Source organism: Propithecus coquereli, unplaced genomic scaffold, assembly GCF_000956105.1.
Source record: "Propithecus coquereli isolate 6110/MARCELLA unplaced genomic scaffold, Pcoq_1.0 Scaffold66, whole genome shotgun sequence".
In the NCBI taxonomy this organism is placed as follows: Eukaryota; Metazoa; Chordata; class Mammalia; order Primates; family Indriidae; genus Propithecus; species Propithecus coquereli.
The window spans coordinates 3,860,168-3,885,968 of record NW_012152618.1 but is presented as its reverse complement, the minus strand read 5'-3'; the positions used below and the strand labels follow the sequence as shown (position 1 = coordinate 3,885,968).

The window sequence follows — 25,801 nt, the reverse complement described above, 5'->3', positions numbered from 1 at the left end:
TCGACGCCATTTTCCCCCAGTTCTATGGAAACAGAAAGTTACGCCTCAAAGCTTCCCGGGAAATGTAGTCTAGCCTCTGGGACCAATGCGCTAATCCTCGCCAGTGAGAACTGCAAGACCCGCAATGCCCTGCGCCTGCGTGAGACGGGAGAGGGGAGGGAAAGAGGGCGGGGCCCCAAAGCAGAGGGGGAGGTGGCAACGACGCCTGCGCAGTGTGACCGGGATGGCGCATTTTCTTGCACAGAGTAATGCGGTGTCGCTGGCGGCTGAGGAGGGCGGAGAGTTCTGTGGTGAAGTAGAGGGAGGGATTCATGTAAGCATCAGGAGGCGCTTTAGTGTGATTTCTGAAGGAGCAGCTGATGCTGGGTACTGCGACTCCTGGACTGGCGGCGTGAAAGTCGTGATATCATCATTGAACCGTGAGTGGCGGTGGTGGCGGCTGGGGGGGACCCGGATGGGAAGGAGGGCGGGGGGAGGCTGGAAGGCGGGGCTGAGAGGAAAGAAAGAAAAGAGGGTGAGAACCCGGATGATGAACCGGATTGTGTATGAATTTTCCATCCCCTTGCTTGAGACAGGGAGAAGGAAGAGGTGACCCAGCGGGGCGGAAGCAGAAACCTCACGGTTCTTCACCCTGCGGGTTCTATGCTAGCCCAGTAAACATTTTAAGCCCTCTGCCAAGCTGCTGTTGAAAATCGTCCTCGAAGTTAGTTAAATTCCCTGCCCGTATCTCTTAGTTTCCTTCGGAATCCATCATCTCCGGGAGTTTGAGTGGAAGAATTCACTCTGCGCGTCACAGCTGCGCTTAACATCTGTATATCTCTATTTAGAAATTCTGAAACCAGGCCCTTCCCTTAAAAAAAAAAAACTTCGCATGGTATTTTCACTTTTTGTATGTTTGTGCCCTAGTTTCGTCCTCTGGTGCATTAGAAGGTACTTTCATTTCTTCACGTGTATTGAACGCTCACCATGTGGAACAACCGGTATGGCCTCTGCCTTCGTAGACGTAAGCCTAGTGAGACAGATGTTAAACAAAACAGACACCCAAGTGAATGTGAAATTGCAACAGTGATAGTGCTGCAATCCGTGGTGATAGGAGGATGTGAACTAAGAAAGTTTAGTTAAGAAGGTAAAGGGAAAGCAATTTAGTTAAGGAGGTAAGGGAAGACTTTGCCGAGCAAGTGAGGATCAAGCAGAGCGCCAGAGGGCTAACAAGAGTTAACTAAGGAAAGGACACTCCAGACGAAAAGAGTTAAGTAACATGTTGGAAAGCCTTGTGTCAGAAGGGAGTTTCTCCAGTTCAAAGAACTGAGGCTGTAGAGATAAGGGACGTTGCTGAACTTTATAGATTTTGTTAAGGAGTTTTGTTCTTGTCCTAAAAGAAATAAGGTATCTTCGAAAGGTTCTCAGTTGGAAGGGAGAAGACCAAATTTAAATTTCGCTATCATTACTGACTGAAGAGTAGAGGACTGTTGATTAGAGGGGTGAATGCAGGGAGCCCAACCAGGAGGCTGCTACAGTAGTAGTTCGTTCATACGGTGGAAAGAATATATTGTTTGTATTAATATTTATCGATCCACTCTTTAAAGAAATTTCCAGCACTTTTTCAGTTTTGAAAGTGAGGAGTAGTCTCACTGAGGCATTCTGTAGTTATTCACCATAAATTAGTGCAGTTCATGTGACACACATTAATGCCTCTGTACATTTACATTTACTACATGATAGCTGAAATTTCTAGCTCTGATAAACTGGGAGTCCTTTGAGTAAAAAAAAGAAAAACAAAGAAGCAGGCAGTAAAGAGCACATGCCACAGTGTATAGAATCCCTTGGACTTTTAAGAAGACACAAGACAGATTGGTTTTTGATACCTGGAAAAATCAAGGTTCCTTTTTTTTCCTACCACTGAGAATAGTTGTATATAAACATCCTCTGGGAAAGGAAGATTAATTGACTTATTTGTTAATTGAGTATTCTTAAACTTCTCTGAGTGAGCAATGGAATAATGTTTTTAAGTTGAGAAATAACATTATCCATAAAGCTCTAAGAATTGAAACAAAGATTAGATCTGATTTCTGTGCAAGAGTACACCTGTTAGTGATCCAGACACAAAAAAGGATTCTGAGAGTGGGTCTCATTGACTTTTAAGTTAAGTCAGATGTGTTTTGGAGGCTGTAAAAAAAGATATAAACATGATTTTTGCTCCCAACCTAGTTAAGAAGATTTAAATAGAGAAGTGTATGAGATTTTTATAATTGTTGTTATTTCAGAATATTAAAGGGGATACAAATGTCTTTGTTACAAGGCTTGAGTCAGGGCTATAAATGTGCCCATAACCCGAATAGTGTTCATTGTACCCATTAGATGGGTTTTTGCCCCTCCTCTTCTCCCCCCTTCCCTCTGCTTAATTTCCAATGACTTTTACTTCCCTCTGTGCACTTGTGTGCCCATCGGTTAGTTCCAATTTATTAGAGAGTGCCTGTGGTATTTGAGATTTTCTTAATTCTACCTTTAATGATGCTCAATAATCTTTTACCTAAGCCATTATTTTCCCTACTTTGTATCTTCTTTTCTTTCTTTAATTCCTAAGAATAAAATAACCTATATCAGAGATCAAACAGTATAGGTAATAGGTTACTATTTTATTATTTCAAAATATTTTATGAGCTGTTTTTGCCTTGTAATGTATTTAATATTAATTACTATTCAAAGTAGATGTAGAAATTTTCAATATGGAATATTTCTTTTTGAATTCATTTCCCTAAAATGATTTCCTTTGGTGGAGTGCTTTCTTTTTTTTTCTTTTTAATGATTGGTTCACATAAATAATCATCTAGAACAGACTAGAAAAAATACACTTTTCAATCCTAAAGAGCAACCTGAACTATGTGCCAGATTCATGCTTTAGTATCCATTTGTAATCTGCCTTCAATAAAGAGTTAAGCTAGTGGAATTTATGTTTTAGCCTGTTATTACACAAACAAGAATATATGTCTGCTTGGCATTAGACAGTGAAGATACTCTGTAGCTGGGGATTTTAATCTGAGGTACGTGTAAAAGAGACTATATGATCCCTGAGAAGTTATATGTAGGCTTTTGTGGGTGTGCATGTATTTGTGGGCATATTTATATATATGCAGGTATTTTTTTCTTTAGAAGATCATAGCTTTCATCATATTCCAAAGGTTTCTCTGACCCACGAGATGGTTTATACTACGTGCAAGCATCAAAGCACTTGCACAGTTGATGGTAATCTGTGTTATTACTTCAGCCCTCCTTTATCATGTGCCAGCCACGTGCCTAGCAATGCATAGTTAATGTAGAAGTTTTATTCCTTCCTCTTGCTATATTATACATCTCATTCCACAGCAAGAAAAAAAGTAAATGACAATGTGGTTCAAACCTTTTTACCCTTGAATTGGTTGCCTACTACAAAACAGGCACATCAAATACCTAATTGTCAATAGGTGTAGTCTCAGTGCTAAAGTAGAATGCCAGCATTAATAATTAGATAGGGGGGATGCGAATTTATGGGATATCTGATTTTGTTACATGCATAGATTGTAGAATGGTGAAGTCAGGGCTTTTACGGTATCTGTCACTCTAATAACATACATCGTACCTAAGTAATCTCTCATCATTCCCCCACTAACCCTTCCAAGTCTACATTATCTATCATTCCACATCCTACATCCATAAGTGAGAACGTGTGGTATTTGTCTTTCTGTATCTGACTTGTTTCACTGAAGATAATGGCCTCCAGTTCTATCTGTGTGCTGCAGAAGACATGATTTCATTTTTTTTTTATAGCTGAATAGTTTTCCATCATGTGTATTTACCACATTTTCTTTATCCAGTCATCCGTTGATAGACACTTAGATTCCGTGTCTTTGCTATTTGAATAGCACACATATGAGTGCAAGATTTTGGAAATTGTTTCACTCGTGTGGCACTTTGTGCACTATTTACTCAAGATCTTCAGATTTGTTTAGCTGCATGTGTTATCAACCAGTGTGTTCCATTTGCTGAAATATATGCCAAAAGTCCTATATTTTGTGCATTAAACATCAGATTCTGCTCTCCTATTTTGCATTTTTTTAATTTAATGCCAGCAAGGACTAACAGTACTAGTACTAGAATTGCCTTAACCCTGAGAGTGTACATGATGAGACCATAGTCTCAGATGACTGGGCTGTGAAAGATGAGTTTTAGTAGTTAACATTTATGAAGTTAGTAGGGCAAATTTGGAAATCGAGAATCACATCCTCAGCATTACAGTAAATAAAAAACATCAGCACTCACTCCCTTAGTTGTGTTGTGGTGTCATACAATGGAAGCAACCCATTTCCACTTCTCCCCAACACTTTCTCAAGTGACTGCATCAGAATTATACAAGATGTGTATTAAAAATGGATATTCCTACTTGCCTGCCCAGACTCAGTGAATCAGAAAAAAGACCTTTGAGCAATCAGAATGATGCAAAGTATATGAGTTCAACTTCATTTTCTTTATTCCAAGGAAGTGGCCCACTCAGCACGGTGGCTCACACCTATAATCCTAGCACTTTGGGAAGCTGAGGCAGTTGGATCACTTGAGCCCAGGAGTTCAAGACCAGCCTAAGCAACTAGCAAGACCCTGTATCTGCAAAAAATAGAAAAATTAGTGGAGTGTGGTTGTACACACCTGTAGTCCCAGCTACTTGGGAGGCTGAGGCAGGAGGATCCCTTGAACCCAACAATTTTAGGCTGTGGTGAGCTATGATGACACCTCTGCATTCAAGCCTGGGCAACAGAGCAAGACCCTGTCTCAAGAAAAAAAAGTGACTCTCCAACAAATACATTCTTGTGCTTTGTTATCTTCTAGCATACTGAAAGAGAACTTTCTAAGGTGTCAGCTAAAAAATTCAATAATGTGCAACTCTTTGAACAGCACTGATCATGAACTGCCATTAGATATCGTATTATGTTTAGCCTTGTGTTGTGAAGCCAGAAAATTGGTTAAGAGAGGGCTTATGATCCTAGAGACCAAATCATAGTCCCGAGAAGCAAAAGAAATAGAACAAAAGAGCTGAACACAGTGGCTCATGCCTGTAATCCCAGCAACTGAAGAGGCTGAGGTGGGAGGATTGCTTAAGGCCAGAGATCAGAGACAAGCCTGGGCAACACAGGGATACCTTGTCCCTAAAAAAAGGAAAAAAATTATCTGGGTGTGGTGGCACATGCTTATAGTCCCAGCTACTTGGGCAGCTGAGGCGGGAGGATCGCTTGAGCCCAGGAGTTCAAGGCTGCAATGAACAATGATCGTGCCACTGCATGCCAGCCTAGGTGACAGAGCGAGACCCTACCTCTAAAAAAAAAAAACAAAAAAGGGCAAAAATGATAAACCTCCTAGAATATGCCAAAGATGCCAGAGCAATTAGAAATAAAAGAGTCCTAATATGAGAACAAGTAAAATAGAAACATATTTACAAAGAAACGATAGAGATTCAACAGTAAAGGAAGACCCTAGGATGACCACAAGTGATACTCTAGGAAATATTAAAATAAATGTGAAATTCAGAATAATAAGGTACTGCAGAGGAATATTTTTAATAAAATTGCATTCACGTTAATGCATATCTTAAGTCAGAATCTCTGAAATGGATTAATTATATAGAAAATACCAAGTGGAGGGGGGATCTCTTTAAATTTTAAATTTATAAAACATACCCATTTTAATGCTCATAGAAACAAAGAATGTTTAAATAATCAGGTAAATATAAAGGTATCTTTCTGATTCTGTGGATTTGTTTTGACATTTATTTGCTGTCAACAAATTAAACCTTTTATGGTTGATAAAATAGGAAAGGCTTATGCTGGGTTCAGTGGTGCACACTTGTCCAGCTATCTGGGAGGCTGAGGCAGAAGGATTGCTTGAGCCAAGGAGTTCGAGGCTGCAGTGAGAAATGACCCTACCACTGCACTTCAGCCTGGGTGACAGAGCCAGTCCTCTCTCTTAAAAAAAAAAAGAATGGTTTGATATAAGTTATCTAACTAAGAAAACCAATTAAAAACCAAGTGAAGGCCGGGGCGGTGGCTCACGCCTGTAATCCTAGCTCTCTGGGAGGCCGAGGCGGGCGGATTGTTTGAGCTCAGGAGTTCGAAACCAGCCTGAGCAAGAGCGAGACCCCCATCTCTACTAAAAATAGAAAGAAATTAATTGGACAACTAAAAATATATAGAAAAAACTAGCCGGGCATGGTGGCGCATGCCTGTAGTCCCAGCTACTCTGGAGGCTGAGGCAGGAGGATCGCTTGAGCCCAGGACTTTGAGGTTGCTGTGAACTAGGCTGACGCCGTGGCACTCTAGCCAGGGCAACACAGTGAGACTCTGTCTCAAAAAAAAAAACAACCAAGTGAACACTTTAACCAGTGTAATAATCACTGGAATGAAGAATTTTTAACAAAGAAGTTGAGATATAATTTAATACCACCCATTTAAATCATACAGTTCAGTGGTTCTTAGTATATTTACAGGGTTGTGCAACCATCACCACAATTTAATTTTATAATATTTTGATCCACCAGAAAGAAACCCTGTACTAATTAGCAGTCAATCCCTGTTTCCCCCCCATGCTAGCAACCACTGATCTACTTTCTGTCTCTATAGATTGGAATATTCTAAACATTTTGTATAAATGGAATAATATAATATGGAGTCTTTTGTGACTGGCTTCTTTCACTTAACATAATGTCTTCAAGGTTTCATGCATGTAGAATTTTCTTTTTAAACCAAACTGAAAGTCTGCCTTTCCAAATACACCTTGAGATACAAATTCTTTTGCAGTTTGAACTCAAAGATAATTAGGTTCATGAGATCTTTTTTATGTTTCTTCTTTTTGACAGATCAGCTTTGAAATTTAAAAACAATGGAGAAGACTCAAGAAACAGTCCAAAGAATTCTTCTAGAACCCTATAAATACTTACTTCAGTTACCAGGTAACAGTTCAATTACAGTCCACATATAGGTTAGTTTTCATATGGTAGTGGTCATTCAAATGTTAGCAAATAAAAAAGGTTAGACAGGCTAGCTCTTGAGATTTTCTATTTAAGGTGATGCATATGAGAAAAATTATAAACAGAACTTTATAATTTTTCACTCTTAAAAGGTAATTTTTGCAAGGTGCAGTTGCGCATGCCTGTAGTACCAGCTGCTTGGGAGGCTAAGGCAAGAAGATGGTTTGAGCCCAGGAGTTTAAGGCTGTAGTGCACTGTGATCACACCTGTGAATAGCCACTATGCTCCAGCATGGGCAACATAGCGAGACCCCATCTCTTTAAAAAAAAAAAAGGAGTAATTTTTTTAAGACACTGTTTTAAAATTATCCAATTATATAACATTCCTTAGGAAAATGAAAATGCTTAAAACATTCTGGAGCTGGTCACAGTGGCTCCTGCCTGCAATCCCAACAATTTGGGAGACTAAGGTAGGAGGATCACTGAGGCCAGGACTTTGAGACCAGCCTGGGCAGCATAATGAGACCCTGTCTCTAAAAAAAAAATTTTTTTAATTTTGGTATTTCATTGGAAGTTTTATTCTTTATGGATGTCACACATTTGAATTTCCCACGGTTTAGATGTTAGGGGAAGTTATACAAATTTGTATAAAAACAGAAAACTTCATTTACCTTCTATATTCAAGTTTTACCTTCCATGTCCATGTCTTCCAGTATCTCACACATGTACTATGTTCCTTACACTACTAGTTCCTTTGAGAGCCAATTTTTAATGCATTTAAATCACAGTATGTGGAAGCATAGCTCACATTATTCCTGAATAAGGGTATATCACCTGCACGTGGCTTCTGCCTTAACACTTGCCTAATCACATGTACATGTATGTTTTTGTTGTATTTTGGTTTTTCTTAAACTTTGGAAAATGATAATGAGTAAAAACCCATGAATATAATAAATGAGGGTTCTCGTAATAAAAATTCATTTATAGACCAGTTACTTGAAATGTAGAATACTTTTCTTATGGAAATAATATAAAAGGTAGTAAATTCTTTGACAACTATAAAAACCTGTGTAGCCCATAATGTGGCTAAACTATAGCCTAGTGATGCTCTCAACTCAATCATAATAGACATGTTTTTATTTCTGTTCTACAGTGCATACCTCAGTAGTAATGTGTCCATTTCTAGTCTTCATGAGCCTAAAAAGGATAGATACAATTATCAAGTCAAAAGAGTGCTAGCTCCTGAGCTACACCTTGAAAACCATCATTATTATTGTTGTTTCTATTCTGGGATACCCTGATGGAGACTCATCTGCTAATATCAATGCTTCAGAAGAATGCAGGGAAGACAGAAATGGAGAATTCAAAGGGAAGGTTGCCCGCTGTTTAAGAAAAAGCCAAGAGACTGTTACTGAGTGACATCTGTTCAGCAATTAGTAACTTCACTTATTTCAGGATCTCCTAGTGAGAAACATGGCACTGTTTTCCTTCATTCTACCCACCACCTATTGTTGGACTTCTTTTGTAACAAATTGGCAAACACTGGCTAGAACTGGACTGCCATAAAATATGCCAGTTATCAGAGTGCTGAGGAGTCTAACAGGTGTCTCCTGAGTGTTTCCCGCTCCACTACCTGCAAAGCAAGGACTGCCTGTAGTCACATTTTAACCACAATGCTTACCTATGCAATGAACTACTTCTGTAACTTTTTTTTTTAAGTTCTCATTACCTGGAAGTAATGTTTTAAGCCATTAGGTAACATATTTAAAATTCTCAATTGGTACCTCACCTTTTTTATCAAATATGTTCTTGATCCATGGTAGAACACAACCTCAGAGATTTTCCTAAAGAAATAGGACATTGCAATATCTATCACACAACTATTTTTTACAGAAAGCTTCAGAGTTACTAAAATAACTTAAAGGTGGGCCAGATCATTTGTACTGTTATAAAATTACTCTTGCTAATAAAATATTATAGTAATAATGATACCAGGATTTTCTGAAATCAGTGAAGATAATGACTTTAATTTGTTTGTTTATTTGCCCTAGTGTAAGTCCCCATACCTTTGTTGTTAGGGAGAGGAGGATGAAGTTGGGAGTGGAGGATGAGGGGCTGCAAAAAGAGAGTCAGTAATGTTAGGGTCTTAAGGAGGAAGGAGCAATGTTTGTTTTAATTTTGAGGCTAATCTCTGTGATTAGCCTCAATGTTAGAAATGATTTGGAACTTAAAAGTATCAGGCCAGATCCTAGAATCTCATCAGAGGCAAAAAAATATTAAAGGCCTGTAGTACCTGAAAATTAAGCCATTTATTGTACTGTTTCCTATATAATATTTGGAAGTGAAATGAAAAATGAGGCTCTCTAGTTTTCATCTTCAAAATTTATTTTTTTTAAAGTGGTAATAGATTAGTTTGCACAATTGTGTTTTGTAAGTACAGCCCAGACTGACCTTTGTCAAACTGGAAAGTAGATCAGGAATATAAAGTATGTAATTGCTACCCTGACCATGTGCACCTTAAGGATTAGTAGGCAGGACAGAGATGCCTTCTCTTCTAGACTTCTCATAGAAAGTGAAACTTTGTCCCATTAGATATGTAATGAGGGTTTGTAGATTGATTTGTTTGGGCGATTGGTACAGAGAAAACATATATAGGACTTAGGAAATAGTGTTTTAGTAATTGAAACTTAACTTTTTATGTAACCATTTTCCTGAAACCTAATCTGAAATTGGGATGTTACTGTGCATTCATTTATCAGGAAGCTCAGAACATTCTTATTAAATGAACTGTTTATGGTTTTCGTCTATCATTGCTTTGTATTTGGGCCACAGTGACTACTAGTGATTAACTTCTATTAGACCTCTCTTGGCTGGGCACAGTGGCTCACACCTGTAATCCTAGCTCTTTGGGAAGCCAAAGCAGGAGGAGGATCGCTTGAGGCCAGGAGTTCGAGACCAGCCTGCGATAGCAAGACCCTGTCTCTAAAAAAAACTTTAAAAAATATATAGCCAGGTGTGGTGGTGCACACACATAGGCCCAGCTGCTGGGGAGGCTGAGGCAGGAGTAGTCAAGAGTATCACTTGAGCCCAGGAAGTTTGAGGTTGCAGTGAGCTCCGATGACACCAGTGCACTCCAGCCTGGGTGATAGAGCAAGACCCTGTCTCAAAAAAGAAAAGCGAAATAGTCAAAATAAAGAGATTAGCTTTAACTAAACTAGGGATATTAAAAGGGAATACTTCTGGGTACAGTAGTCTCATATTTGATAGGAAAGAAGCAGAGCTGCCCAGTCTCTAAAACCTTAATTTAAAGGAATGGTAGATAATTTTAAGAGGTAATTTTATGAGATAATTCAATAGTAAAATACATTTCATTAAAAATACCTATAGTTCTATAAAATAGATACTGCTAATTAACTGCCACTAACTAGCTTCCTTTTCAAAAAAAGGTAATGGGGGGGCAAGGGCAACATACATAACCTAAACATCTGTACCCCCATAATATGCTGAAATAAAAAAAAAAAAAGATAATAAATTAGGCCATAATGCCTAAAAAGCCTATACTACACCAAAATTGTCAGTTCAAGTTAGGATAAAAGGAGTGGGTTAGTATGCCACTGAAGTGCTTTAGAATCTCAGGCCTGCCCTAATTTTAAAAGGTGGTGGATTTCAGAGGTATTGAGGGTGGGGTGTCGAGCAGTGGAAGGCAAGCTCTGCAGTAGGTAATGGATTGATGGAGCTGGATTTCCCAAGTTTGAGCAACTTCGAAGGACATTTCCATTCATTTTATTGTCAAATTTTATTCTTAAATTGCAGGTAAACAAGTGAGAACCAAACTTTCACAGGCATTTAATCACTGGCTGAAAGTTCCAGAAGACAAGCTACAGGTATTTAGGCAATTCTTAATCTCATTCTTAATCCCCAAGAAATTAATAACTGTTGCATCAAAATACTCCTACTTCTTGATTGAACTTAATGCTCATGCAATATATTATTTTATATTGAGGTTGCTAAATAATTATTAGTTGTAAAAATTAAGACACCTGAGACTTGCATAATCTGTTACTGTAAAGCTATTTTGAATAGTTCTAATAAAGTGAAATTTTCAATTCTTTTTTCATTAGATTATCATTGAAGTGACAGAAATGTTGCATAATGCCAGTTTACTCATTGATGATATCGAAGACAACTCAAAACTCCGACGTGGCTTTCCAGTGGCACACAGCATCTATGGAATTCCATCTGTCATCAATTCTGCCAATTATGTGTATTTTCTTGGCTTAGAGAAAGTCTTAACCCTTGATCACCCAGATGCAGTAAAGCTTTTCACCCGCCAACTTTTGGAACTCCATCAGGGACAAGGCCTAGATATTTACTGGAGGGATAATTACACTTGTCCCACTGAAGAAGAATATAAAGCGATGGTGCTGCAAAAGACAGGTGGACTATTTGGATTAGCAGTAGGTCTCATGCAGTTGTTCTCTGATTACAAAGAAGATTTAAAGCCACTCCTTAATACACTTGGGCTCTTTTTCCAAATTAGGGATGATTATGCTAACCTACACTCCAAAGAATATAGTGAAAACAAAAGTTTTTGTGAAGATCTAACAGAGGGAAAGTTCTCATTTCCCACTATTCATGCTATTTGGTCAAGGCCTGAAAGCACCCAGGTGCAGAATATCTTGCGCCAGAGAACAGAAAACATAGATATTAAAAAATACTGTGTACATTATCTTGAAGATGTAGGTTCCTTTGAATACACTCGGAAAACTCTTAAAGAGCTCGAATCTAAAGCCTACAAACAAATTGATGCACGTGGTGGGAACCCTGAACTAGTAGCTCTAATAAAGCACTTAAGTGAGATGTTCAAAGAAGAAAATGAATAATATTAAGTTATTCTTGATTGGTCCTGATAGCTTGTTTTAGTTTATTTTTTTTTCTTATCTTAGTCTTTTAGCCTATCACCTTTTTAAAAATTTGGTCCAAGCTGTTATTCTCCAAAAACTATAGGGGAGATATGAATTTGTTTCAATTTAGAAACCCATCTGTACAGATAATCATAATATGAAGTTGAAGAAATTAAAAGGAGCCACATTTATATAAGTCTAATTTGAATGTCAGAAATTGCTGTGGCAGGATATTGTGACCATCTCAGCCCTACAAATGTGCGGTTGATTCTGTCAATAAAAAAGACTTCAGCTTCCAGGAATTTTTATCCAGATACTTCCTAACTGTACTGTATGTGCAGTTCTCTATTCATGTATTCCAGTTCCAAGCTATTTTCTTTCAGCTAGCTTTGTGGCCCAAAGACCACAAAGCTCTTTTTTCCTAAATGCTGATGCTAAGAATATTTCAGTATCCTCCCTGAAAACCCCCTTACTAAAGTCTTCCATGAAAAGGCTGGTAGTGATGAACAGTAAGCACTCTGGTCCTTTTTCTTACCTCTTCCTTTTTTCCTTCCTTTCCACCTCGGAAATTCTGCTTTTTGACCAAGGAGTTCTGCGTAATGAAATTCACATGCTAGTCTGAATTCTTTTGCCCCCTTGTAATGTAACATTTGTCTGCTCCAAACTGATTAGTATCTGAGTATAGCATTGTCTTTCCAATTGTGAAGGAAAAAGGATATATGGAATAAGTAGTATAGAAGAGAGCATTTGAACCTTATTACATTTCCTCATCATTGGTAGTGAAAATCTTAAAAGGGCTGTTTGCTTACCTCAAATACTAAAGCAGAAAATGCCCTTTTCCTTCCCACCCAAATCACTGCTACCCTTTGAAAGCAACAGATGCTTGAATGGAGTGGGAGTAGGCATCTTTAAAGGAAACAGAACATTAACCTGAGAGAAAGTGCCTGACTGAAAAGTAGCCAAAGGCTTACTATTAAGCACTAAGCAATTTTTTAATGCCTTAACCCTGACCCTGCTCTGCCTTTTGTGTAATTTCAAGACCCAAGCCACTGGAGCCATCTGTGGCCCAAGAAGTAGGGGGAAAAAAAACCAAAAAGCCTAATTTCAATATTATAGTTGTTGATGTCCTAAAATGAAAGTTTTTGTTTTCCTTGGAGACATTATGTTTTACTTGACTGGTTTTATAGGATCTAATCACCTGTAATTGTATGAGAAATTCTCACCCAAGCATTCAACCTAAATCCTATTAAAAAGTTGGGTGCCTTTACTAACTACTAAAATAATTTAAATCTTCTAGTTTTTTTTTTTTTTTTTTTTTTTTTTTTTTTTTTTTGAGACAGAGTCTCACTCTGTTGCCTAGAGTAGAGTGCCGTGGCGTCAGCCTGGCTCACAGCAACCTCAAACTCCTGGGCTTGAGCAATCTTACTGCCTCAGCCTCCCAAGTAGCTGGGACTACAGACATGCGCCCCCATGCCCGGCTAATTTTTTTTGTTTGTTTTCTATATAGATTTTTAGTTGTCCAAATAATTTCTTTCTATTTTTAGTAGAGATGGGGTCTCAACTCTTGCTCAGGCTGGTGTCGAACTCCTGACCTTGAGTGATCCACCCACCTCGGCCTCCCAGAGTGTTAGGATTACAGGCGTGAGCCACCGTGCCCGGCCTAAATCTTCCATTTTAACAATGATGAGGGAACTTCTTAAAATCATGGGTATTTGTGCTATTAAACCATTAATTTTAAAAATTCTGAAAATCTAATGCTGACTATATAAACAAAATATCTACTTTAAAAAAATTGCTTACACAGATTTATTCCTTGCCTAATCAAATTAATTTTGATTCTTTTGTCATTTTTATCCTTCCTTTGACAATGACAGCAGTGCTTGGCATTGAAATGGGGATTTTTAACAGAGAATCATTTTATCTATCAAATAATCAAAACTCTGTCCTTTTCACTTGATCTGTTGTCGTAACTGTTAATACAGAAGAGTGAATGGCAGTTATGTTGCCATAAATCACTTTCTAACCTTAGCAAGATCTTAAAATCATCAGTTCTTCATTCCACTCTGTCAACTTCTTCCTACTTTACTTCCTTCCCTACGTAACCTATACTCATATTAGTCATATTAGTCGTTTACTTCAGGGAGACTTCAAGAGCATTCGTTCTCAGATCACTCTTCTCCTTTTCTTGGCCACTGTCATGCTGCCAGTCCCCAGTCCTGGATGAATCTAACCGTCTACATTCTTTGCTCCTCCCATGAGACTGAGAACTGCTGGGGTAGCCATTCTAAGTTCACGTATTGCGGCCTCAGTGACCCCTTTATTTTGCATCTAATCTTCCTTTCCTGGTGTAGAGTTCAAACTTGTCAGTTTAATGTCCCCTGCTTCTCTTCCACTCTTCTCCCATTGAATGTAAACTCTCCAGGCTTTCCTCCCCTCTACTTTAGGTCTGTCTTGAAATAGTCTGCCTTTTATATCAAGAAAGGTTGTTCGTCCTCCTGCCCTAGTCCAAACTAGTTCTCATGTTCTTGATTCTCTCCCTTTCTCTCTATTGAAGGCCTTGTTCTATCCCATCTTCCTGTCTTGATATCTCAAGATTTCTCCACTGGCTTCTTTTTTTTTAAATCAGTGTACCAAGAGGAAGGAAATGTGTATTTATGAAGTATCTGTTGGGTGCTGGATGCTTTATATGTTTTCTTGAAGTGTTTACTGACCTGGAATACAGATCAAAGCACTTGGCACTGCCTCCCATTCTTTATTCACACTTAAATGCTTTTAAAGATTTGGAAAGCACTGGTTTATTGTAATAACAGTTTCCTTCCTATAATCTCTCCCCACTCCAGTCCATCTTTCTCACAGTTACGCCTTCTGGTCCTTTCATTAATTTTGTAATATTTATCTTATTGAATACATAGGAACTTACAGTATCACGGCATAGTTTTTCTATACTCCGTACTGGTTGGTAAATAGTAAGTACAATAAGGAATACTATTAGTAATACAAATTTCAGTATTAACCCAATAGTTCAAATTGTTAGAATGATTTATGACCATTGATTAATGAGTATCCTGTTATAGAGATATCTGGGAAATACTTGCCTTGTCATACACATTCTTTATAAAGCACTCTGTGCTTTAGGGGAACGACCAATTTATTATCTTTGAATTATATTTATCCCTGTACATAAAGAAAAATAATGTACCAGATCTCAGAGTTGCTATAATGAGTAATGGAAATATTTAGACCTCAGTGGGTGAGGTAGTACTAATGATAAGCTGAAAAGTAATTTATAAATCCCACCAAAGCTTGTAAAGTCACTTAACAGAAATTGTAAAATGAGAATAGTCATTTTACAATTGACTACATTTGAAGACTAAAAAAGTTTTAAAGAGAGATGTCAGTAATTTATAAGGAAGAAATGGTTTATTTATTAAAGCTGACAGATTAAGTCAATTAAGCAGAAAGAATTGGACATAGAAAACCAAGTCAAGGAAATTGAAAATGAAGCAGAAGGTTATTGAAACAAATTGCCATTTGAAACAAAGTAGTAATTTAAAGAGACTAATAGATTTTCTAATAAGTTTTATGAAAATGCATTGTGGTTTGATAACAAAAGTGAAAGTATAGTTTTTTTTAAGTTTGTTCAATTTATCAAATCTTGAAACTTGGCCAATTAAGGTTTTAAAAGCTCTGTGAATTGAACCAAAATAAAATTATTGCTTTTAATAAAGAATTAGTACTAGAGATAAAATATATAAAATTTCAGAGCATATAATAAAGCTTAGAAAAAAGTCTGAATATAAATGCTGATAGTTCAGAGGAAGGCAAGTGAGAATTCAGCACCATGAAGAATGTCATAAATATAGGGAGAAATTCTCAATTTATTGAAATTACAAGCTGCCTCTGATTATCAATTTAATGAGGAAGTTGGAGGAATTTGATGCTGTTTCTTGTGTCACATCATGGCTCAGATAGGAATATCATTTGGCTGGTGCCTGCTGCAACAAGCCAAAGATCGTAGTAATAATTTCCTGCTGGCTTAGAATATCATCATGGTATATATGGATAATTAATACTGCCTGACTTATTTTCTTAGAGCTCTTCTCTTCTTTCAGCCCATCTTGCACACAACTGCCAGATAAATATTAACTATTTGTTCTTATGTTGTATATCTCTGATCAAAAATCCTTTTTTTTTAAGACTAGTCAAGTGCAGTAGTGAGAAGGGGTTTTTTTGGTTTTTCGTTGTTTTAAGAAACAGAGTCTCACTATGGTTGCCCAGGCTGGTCTCAAACTTCTGAGCTCAAGTGATTCTCCCTCCTCAGTCTCCATAATAGCTGAAACTACAGGTATGCACAACCACCTCCAGTTTCAAAAAAAAAATTTTTTTTGTTGTTGCCCAGGCTAGAGTGCAATGGCATCATGACAGCTCACTGCAACCTCAAACCCCTGGGCTCAAGTGATCCTCCTGCCTCAGCCTCCTAAGTAGCTGGGACTACAGGCTCATGTCACTACACCCAGCTAATTTTTAAATTTTGTGTAGAGAGGGGGTCTCCGTGTATTGCTCTGGCTGATCTCAAACTCCTGGCCTCAAGCAGTCTCCTCCCACCTCGGCCTCCCAAAGTGCTAGGATTATAGGGGTGAGCCAATGCACCCGGCCCAATTCATCCTTTTAAAGTAGACAATTCAGTGGGTGTTAGTATATTCATAGGATTATGCAACCATCATCACAATCTAATTTTAGAACATTTTTTCTTCTGCTAAAAGAAACCTCCATTCCCCTTAGCAGTCCCTCTCCATTCCCCCTACTCGACCCCTAACTCCTTGCCCTAGGCAGCCAGTAATCTACTTTCTGTCTCTAAGGATTTGCCTATTCTAGACATTGCATATAAATGCAATCAAATAATATGTGGCCTTTTGTGACTGCCTTCTCTCAGTACAGTGTTTACAAAATTCATCCATGCTGTGTCAGTACTTCACTCCTTTTTGTGGCTGCATAATAGTCCATTGTATGAACATACTATATTTTGTTTATCCATTCATCAGCTGATGGACATTTGGGTTTTTTCCATTTTTTGGCTATTATGAATAATGCTGTTCTGACCATTCAAATATAAGTTTTTACATGGATATATTTTTTCATTTTTCTTAGATAACTAGGAGTGAGATTACTGAGTCATATGGTAACTTTGTTTTATATTTTGAGGAGGGAATATGTTCTTAAGATATATTCCCATAGGTATACAAATATATGAAAGTATATTCATTGCAGCATTATCTATAATAGGAAAAAAAGTAACAAATTTCCATCGATGTGAATTGAATAAATTACAACTCAGTGATTTAATGAAGCAAAACTACCTGTATACCATAAGCATAGATAGACAAATATATATGAATATATATGGTGGCAATGAATATGTATAAACAAATGAATGCATGTATTTGGTAGCAAAATAGTTCAGTGTAACCTTGAACTCTTGGGCTCAAGCTATCCTCCTGTCTTAGCCTCCTGAGTAGCTGGGACTACAGGTGCACTCAAAACGCTGGGCTAATTTTTTCTAAAATTTTTTGTGAGGATGGGGGTCTTGCTGTGTTGCTCAGGCTGGTCTCAAATTCCTAGCTTCAAGCAATCCTCCTGCCTCGGCCTCCCAAAGTGCTGAGATTACAAGCATGAGCCACCACAGCCAGCCGCAAAATACTTTTTATGAGATAATTGTGTTCTTCTCCCTCTATTTTTCCATCCTTAGTTCTAGAAAGGTACGCAAACCATTTTGTGCTTTCCTGCCAGAGGAAGTTTTGCGATTGTAAGGCTAAAAAAAAAAGTTTCTGTAGGATGTTTCCCTTTCTGGCTTAATCTTCCTAAAGTTGGAAGACACAGAAGGAGCATAGAGAAAAGAAGAAGTGACTTTAAGGGCAAAGAGAAAAAGAGAGGAAAGATTCCTGGGAAGGAACAAAAGTCAGCAATTCCCAAGACTGTTGATAGTACTCTCAGAAAATAAGCAAGACTTTAAAGGGGATGGCAGGAGCCTAGCGTAACTAGACAATAACATTCCCACTTTGCAAGAATCCGCATTCTTGTCTGTGGCAGGGAAGCAGAGAGATGCCAGGCTTTGAAGGATCACTGTCAGCTTTAACAATAAACCCGTTTATGGCTTCTATGATAACTAGAGGTGGGATGCCCCCAGGAACCTCTTAAATCTAGAAGTTGATGTAACTATTAGAGGTAAGGAGGCCCCAACACTGATAGAGACTTAAGTTTTCTAGCCCTGCAAGATGGAGGAGGAGGAAGAATGTTCATCCTCTTCAAGATACTGGACTGGGCACATACGTCTTTTCTCTCTCTTGAGAGAATATTAAAAGGAAAGTAAAAGATTAAAAAGGGGTCAGGCACCGTGGCTCATGACTATAATCCTAGCATTTTGGGAAGCCTAGGCAGGAGGATCGCTTGAGGCCAGAGACCAGCCTGGGAAATAGTGAGACCCCATCTTTACAAAAAATTTAAAAGTTTAGCCGGGCATGATGGTGTGCACCTATACTCCAAGATATTAGGTACTCAGGAGGCTGAGGAAGGAGGCTCGCTTGAGCCCAGGAGTTGGAGGTTACGCTGAGTATGATGATACCACTGCACTCTACCCCAGACAATAGATGGAGACCCTGTCTCAAAAAATAATAATGATAAAAATTAAAAGTTTAATATGTCAAAATACATTGAGAATGATGGGAAGGGCTAACAATGATCCATGTTATTGAATGAGAAATTCCAGGCCGGGCGCAGTGGCTCACGCCTGTAATCCTAGCACTCTGGGAGGCCGAGGCGGGCGGATCGTTTGAGCTCAGGAGTTCGAGACCAGCCTGAGCAAGACCAAGACCCCATCTCTACCAAAAATAGAAAGAAATTAATTGGACAGCTAAAAATATATAGAAAAAATTAGCCGGGCATGGTGGCGCATGCCTGTAGTCCCAGCTACTCGGGAGGCTGAGGCAGGAGGATCGCTGGAGCCCAGGAGTTTGAGGTTGCTGTGAGCTAGGCTGATGCTACGGCACTCTAGCCCGGGCAAAAGAGTGAGACTCTATCTCAAAAAAAAAAAAAAAGAATTGGCTCTTGTGATTGGAAAGACTGGCAAATCCAAAACCTGCAGACAGGCTGGCAGGCTGGAGACCCAGGGAAGAGCTGTTGTAGCTCAAATCCAAGGGCCTTCTAGAGGCAGAATTCTTTCTTCCTCGGGTGAGATCAGTCTTTTTCTCTTAAAGCGTTTGTTTAATTGATTGCATGAGGCTAACCCATGTTATGGAGGGTTTCTGCTTTATTCAAAGTCTACCGATGTAAATGTTAATCGCATCTAAAAAATACTGTTAGAGCTGGTTCCCCTTGGCCCCAGGAACAGAGAGGCAGAGTCACCGAGGCTGCAAATGGCAAAGGAGTTTATTGGCTAGCTCGAGCTAGGGTCCAAGTCCCAGAGAACCAACGCAGTGGCCTCTTGAGGATCAGACTCCGCCCTGGGGTAAAAGTTAAGCTTTTATACCTTTTCTTGTTTTACACACGGCACACAGGTTTCACACGGCATGCTGGGCACACCTCTCCCCCTCCCCTCCTTAGTTCATTGGTTCCTTTAAAAGTGGCTGATCGTGTTGACTCCTGACTGGTTCCTTTGAAAGTGGCTCCAAGCCTCGGGATTTTCGCGCTGGCGCCAATTGTGGTCAGCGTCATTTCGGGGAAAGGGCGGCGTCGTTTCGGGGAAAACCAAAACTTAGGCCTACTCCAGGAAGTTCAGCCTGTCATGGAGTCACTCCTGCTCTTATTCCTGTTTCTGATTAACTACATTTAATAAACAACTAAAAGCAAGCACGGTCACAGAAGCAAATAGCATCAGTTAGAATCAGAGAGAGCACATTTTTCTCTAATCTCTAATCTTAAACAATTTGTCTCATACAAAGCAAAGTATATTCTCTTACTATCAATTCCTGTTTTTCAATACCTTCACAGCAACATCTAGACTAGTGTTTGACCAAATATCTGGCTACTGTGGCCTAGCCAAGTTGACACATAAAAGTAACCATCACAACGAGCATGCCAAGAGGAATAGTTTTGTGTCTGTAGGTGTCAAAAGTTCATAAGAAGAAAACTGGACTTCCTTCCTTTCTTTTTTTTTTTTTTTTGACAGGGTCTGGTTCTGTCACCCTGCCTAGGGTGCAGTGGTGTCATCATAGCTCACTATAACCTCAAACTCCTGGGCTCAAGTGATCCTCCTGCCTCAGCCTCCTGATTTTTTAAAAAAATTTTTGTAGAGATGGCATTCCCTTATGTTGCCCAGGCTGGTCTCAAACTCCTGGACTCAAGGGATCCTCCCACCTCAGGCTCCCAAGGCATGAGTGACCATACCAGGCAACAAGTGGGTTTTTAAAGGAAACAGAAAGTCAATTCCTAAGTTGTTTACCAGGAATATACATTAAGATATTTTAAGCTATTGATTGGCTAACATTGTTCTTTGCATCACAAATTCCAGAAACATGAAGATAATGGGTGAGGCAGCTAGTCAGGAACAAAATGCCTTTAAACAATTGTCTCAGGACATGGGTTCAGGGAGCATGCCTGAAGTCCCATACTGGTGTTTCTCTGGGCTTGATAAATTTTGCATACCCAACATAGTTCAGACTGCTCTAAGCTATTTTCCTTTTCTTACCAGCTAATTGAAAAGTGAGGGGGTTCTTAATTTTGGACACATGGACTCCTTTGGGGCCTGTTCATGGGCTTCAAAGGATTAATGAAATCATATGCAAAATATGTGTTTGTGTGATAGTTCTCATCAGATTTCCAAAGTTGTTTGTCTGTACCCACCTCCCCCTCAAAAAAAAGAACAAGAAAGAAGAAAAAAGAATCACTGGAATATCTAGTTTCAAGGAGTGAACTATCAAAGTATAATGCAGCAAAGACATCCAATAGGATACGGAGTAAAACATGTCCACTGAATATGGCAGTTAGAAGGTTGCTTCTTGGAAGAGTCATTTGTTTTTGCTCCCTCAACTTCCTTTCCACTTCAACTCACCCCAGTCTGGTTTTGAGTCCACCATTCTACTCAAACTTCTCTTGTCATAGACCTGTCATTTATCTCGCAAAATTTAATGAACAATCTCTCTTCTCATCTTACTCGATTCCTCAGCAGCTATAACCGCAGTCTTACAGTTTTGCTCCTAGCTCTCTGGTTTAAGCCACCTTTTTCTTTTGCGCCCTGGATGAAATGACTACAATAGCACTTAGCTGACCTCTCTGCTTACCTGCTTCCTTCTTAATTCTCCCTCTACCCTGCCTTTTAACTTAGAGCACTAGAAAGATCTTTAAAAACTGTAAATCAGTATTTCCCACCTCAAGATTTTCATATTTGGTATTTCCTAGACCCATAATGCTGTTCCCCCAGTTTTTCTCCATTGCTAGTTCCTTCTTACCTTCCAGCCATCAGTTCAAACATCGCCTTTAAAATTCATCTCCCTTTTCTGCTGAATTGTCCAGAAAAAAAAATCTTTTTAAAAGTTCTCCTTCCTTTACTTTGAGTTGGTTACCCTCCCCCATACCACGTATTTCTTTTACTGCACTTAGTACAATCTGAAATTATCTATTTATGTTATCTATCTGACTTATGTCTCATCTGTCTCACATCATTAGAACGTAATTTTTTTCCAGGACTGGAACATTGCTGGTTTTTTTGTTCGTTTGTTTTTGTTTTTGAGACAGGGTCTTTCTCTGTCACCTGTTCGTCATAGCTCATTGTAACCTCAAACTCCTGGGCTCAAGCGATCCTCCTGCCTCAGCCTCCTGAGTAGCTGGGACTACAGGCACACGCAACCACACCTGGCTAATGCATTTCTTTTTAACTGCTAGATCTCCAGTGCCTAAAAATAGTGTCTGCTGCAGTGCTGGTATGCACTAAATATTTACTTAACGCATGAATGATGAGACTCAAACTGGACTGCAGTGCAAATATTTGATTTTTATGTTCGAGCTTCTTGCTACATTTTAAACATGATTTTTGCAACAAAGGAGGATCATTAACCCTATCAAGCTACGCTGTAAAGAAATAAAGGGATATGGGGACTGAGAAGCCACTTCTGTGATTTGAAGTCACTGGCGACATCTGAGAATAACTGAAGGAAGAAGGGAAGCCAGAGGCCAGGCTGAAGAGGATTAAAGTGAGAGGGGGGATGAGAAACGAGAGACAGGGTGTATAGACTTCTTTTTGGGAAAAATTTAACACAGAAAGCACTTCAAGAAGATAACACAGTTGAGGCAGTAATGTATAGGATCAATGTGAAGAGAAAAAAGTGAAGGCGAAGAGGTATCATTCTTTTTTTTTTATTTCAGCGTATTATGGGGGTACAGATGTTTAGGTTACGTATGTTGCCCTTGCCCCGCCCCCCCCAAGTCCAAGCTTCAAGCGTGTCCATCCCCCGGATGGTGCGCATAGCACTCTTTGCATATGCATATACCCGTTCCCCATCATTCTTTATTCTAGGCAAAACTGTGTAAGTATTTTCACAATTTAGTGGGAAGAAGAAAGTATTTTACAAAGAAATGGAAGATCCATGCTTTATATATCTGTTGTGGGGCTGATCTGAATTTGGTGGACAGGAATAATTTTTAAAAAGTGTGGTCATTCTCTGCCAAGAAGTAATTTTAAAACTTTCAAATTAAAAAGTCCACAGGTCTTTTCAGGGCACAGAGGAGTGCCTAAATTGGGGCTAAAGTGTCTGCCGAACTTCATGAGTGCAGGAGGCTTAATTAAAATAAATAGTGATATAACTCATATGTTAAAGACTATTAGAGACGAAGCTGTGGCCAGGAGCAGTGGTTCCTGCCTATAATCCTAGCGCTTTGGGAGGCTGAAGCAGGAGGATCACTTGAGCCCAGGTGATGAAGCCCAGCCTGGGCAACACAGCAAGCCCCCATCTCTAGAAAACATTAAAAAAAATTAGCCAGGTGGTAGCACACACCTGTAGTCCTAGCTACTTGGGAGGCTGAGACAGGAGGATCGCTTGAGCTCAGGAGTTGAGGATGCAGTGAGCTATGATTGTGCCACTGCCCTGAAACCTCAGTGACAAAGAGAGACCCTGAAAAAAAAGATGCAAAGCTGTAGTCCCACAAAGTTAGATTTATTAACTTGCCTAAGAAAAAAGGTAAGAGACAGGGATAGTTTAGGATTTGGTGGAGTTTAGATATGAGTTAAATGAAGCAGATTCCAAGGCCTTGATTCCTTGAAAGCTGTAAAGTTAAAATAAATGTAGAATGTCATACTTGAAGCTCTATACTTGGAATGGAAAAGTATCTAAATGACCCACATGGCTCAGATCCTCCGGGCAAGAGTGGGATGTTCCATTCTTACTGATAGGATTTTAAACAGCAAAGCTTCTCAAAGTCTATTTTAGCGAACAAAGTTTCTCAGCCTATGTCCTTCCCTTAATTAACAAAAGCAGATTCACAGTGGATATGTATCTCTACCTATTGAAATCATGCTCAACTTTAATATTCGGCATGAATGTTAGCTCCTTCAAGGTAGTTAACATTCAATTTCCCTTTGGTTGGGTTTAAAGGCCTCTTTTATTTTCAATAACAATAATAATAGTATAGGGAGGAGTGGGGTTAGCCAAAGGTTGGTTAAAGCTGTGGTCCCCAACGCCCAAGCCTCAGACCCGAATCTGTCTGTGGCCTGTTAGGAACCCAGCTGCACAGCTGGCAAGCAAAGGAAGCTTCATCTGTATTTACGGCTGCTTCCCATTGCTAGCATCACTGCCTGAGCTCCGCCTCCTGTCAGATCAGTGGCAGCATTAGATTCTGTATTATGGTGAGTTGTATAATTATTTCATTATATATTACAATGTAATAATAATAGAAATAACGTGCACAATAAATGTAGTGCGCTTGAATCATCCTGAAACCATTCTTCCCCTGCCCCCCACCGTCCATGGAAAAATTGTCTTCCATGAAACTGGTCCCTGGTGCCAAAAAAGTTGGGGACCACTGGGTTAAAGGATACAAAAGTCAGCTAGATAGAAGGAATATGTTTTTAGTGTTCTATAGCACTATAGGGTGACTATAATTAACAACAATTTATTATGTATTTCCAAATAGCTAGAAGAGTGGATTTTGAATGTTCCCAACACAAAGAAATGATAAATGTTTGAGGTGATGGGTACACTGATTACACCAATTTGATCGTTACACAACTGTATACATGTACTGAAATATTACACTATACTCCACACATGTATTGAAATATCACACTATACCCCATAAATATGTACAGTATGTACATAAATAGGTACAATATGTACAGTTATTGAGCCAATTAAAACTAATAAAAGCAAAAATAAAAAATTAAAAATAATAGCATAGGTATTATGTGTGTGTGTGTGTGTGTTTTTTTTTTTTTTTTTGAGGCAGAGTCTTGCCCTGTTGTCCTGGGTAGAGTGAAGTGGCATCATCGCAGATCACTGCAACCTCACAGTCCTGGGCTCAAGTGATCCTCCTGCCTCAGCCTCCCAAGTAGCTGGGACTACAGGCATGCGCCACCAAGCCCAACTAATTTTTCTATTTTTAGTAGTGATGCATCTTGCTCTTCTTCAGGCTGATTTCAAACTCCTGAGCTCAAGCAATCATCCTGCCTCAGCCTCCCAGAATGCTAGGATTACAGGTGTAAGCCACCTCTCCCGGCTGGTATTGTGTGTTTTAATCATTTGCCAGATGCGATTGCTAAGTGCTTATTTATGTGTCATCTCATTTGATCCTCACAACTAATAACCAATGAGACAGTTATTAGTTTTTAACATATGAGAAAACTCATGCATAGCTTGTCTAGGTAGTTACTTTTTCTATTATTTTTTTCTATTATTACATTTCCTTTCATTCTGCCTTATGCTTTAGCTAATTTTTTTTTTTCAGTTTTGGAGGCATCAACATGTGAACTAAAATAAAATCTTAAGCCTCCCCAGCTGACTGAATTGACCCCTCTTAGCCAAGGGGACCCCAAAAATGCTCTAAAGCTGAGTTGCTGGCCTTGAGAAGGGAGGTTAGACAAGCTTGGTCATTCCCCCTTCCCTTCTGGGAGATATCCTTTGTAACTCATTAACAGGCCTAAGGCTATGCAAGGCAAAGCTTAAACCACACCTGCAGGCCATCAGTTTACTTAACAGATCACTGGAGTCTGAAAATATGTGGGGTGGCTTGTCTGTGATTTACAGACTGACTTAACGTAAAACATTTCAAGTTTTTAGACAAAACTTTGTTTCTTTAACCAATAAAAATCAAAGAATCTTTAAACCCACCTTTAACCTGTAATGCCCCACTTCGAAATGTCCCACTTTTTTTTGCCAAACCAATGTACACCTTCCACGTATTGATTTATGAATTTACATGTAATTCCTGTCTCCTTGAAACGTATAAAGCCAAACTGTAACCCAACCACCTTGCTCAAAGCTTCTTGGGTGTGGCTCTCTGGGCCATGGTAGCATATATTCGGCTCAGAATACACCACCTCTTTAAATTATTTTACAGAGTTTGGGTTATTTTCCATTGACAAACATTATCTTCTTCTCTGTGACCAACACATGCTTCCTATGTGGTAGACTTTCAATAAACATGGAACTGAATCTCTACAGGATTTGTAACTGCTTCCATCACAGCTAATAAGCGGGAACACACGCGTGTTCACTGGGTTGCTCTGTCATCCTAGGTCTCAGCGCCAGGAAATCGCCTGGGCAGCACAGAGGCGCGTGTTGGGTTTGGGTGGGCTGACCAAACCTCCCTCCACCAATACTGTCGCAGGCAATGACGTCAGCAGGCCAGTGGCTGTCGCTCACTCCCGAGGAGGCGGGACTTCCCATCTTCCTGTAGTACTTCCGGCCAGCGCCGGGAGTTTTGCAGGA

At 39.2% G+C, this 25,801-nt stretch overlaps 1 protein-coding gene across 1 annotated transcript; it reads left to right on the top strand.

Annotated features, from left to right (window-relative positions):
* Positions 1-184: 184 nt before the first annotated feature.
* On the top strand, positions 185-12,193 carry GGPS1 (geranylgeranyl diphosphate synthase 1). Its single transcript, XM_012660311.1, has 4 exons — positions 185-419; positions 6,878-6,970; positions 10,801-10,871; positions 11,109-12,193. The coding sequence occupies exons 2-4, from the start codon at positions 6,901-6,903 to the stop codon at positions 11,868-11,870; spliced, it is 903 nt and encodes a 300-aa protein (XP_012515765.1). The 5' UTR covers positions 185-419; positions 6,878-6,900; the 3' UTR covers positions 11,871-12,193.
* The last annotated feature ends 13,608 nt before the right edge of the window (positions 12,194-25,801 follow it).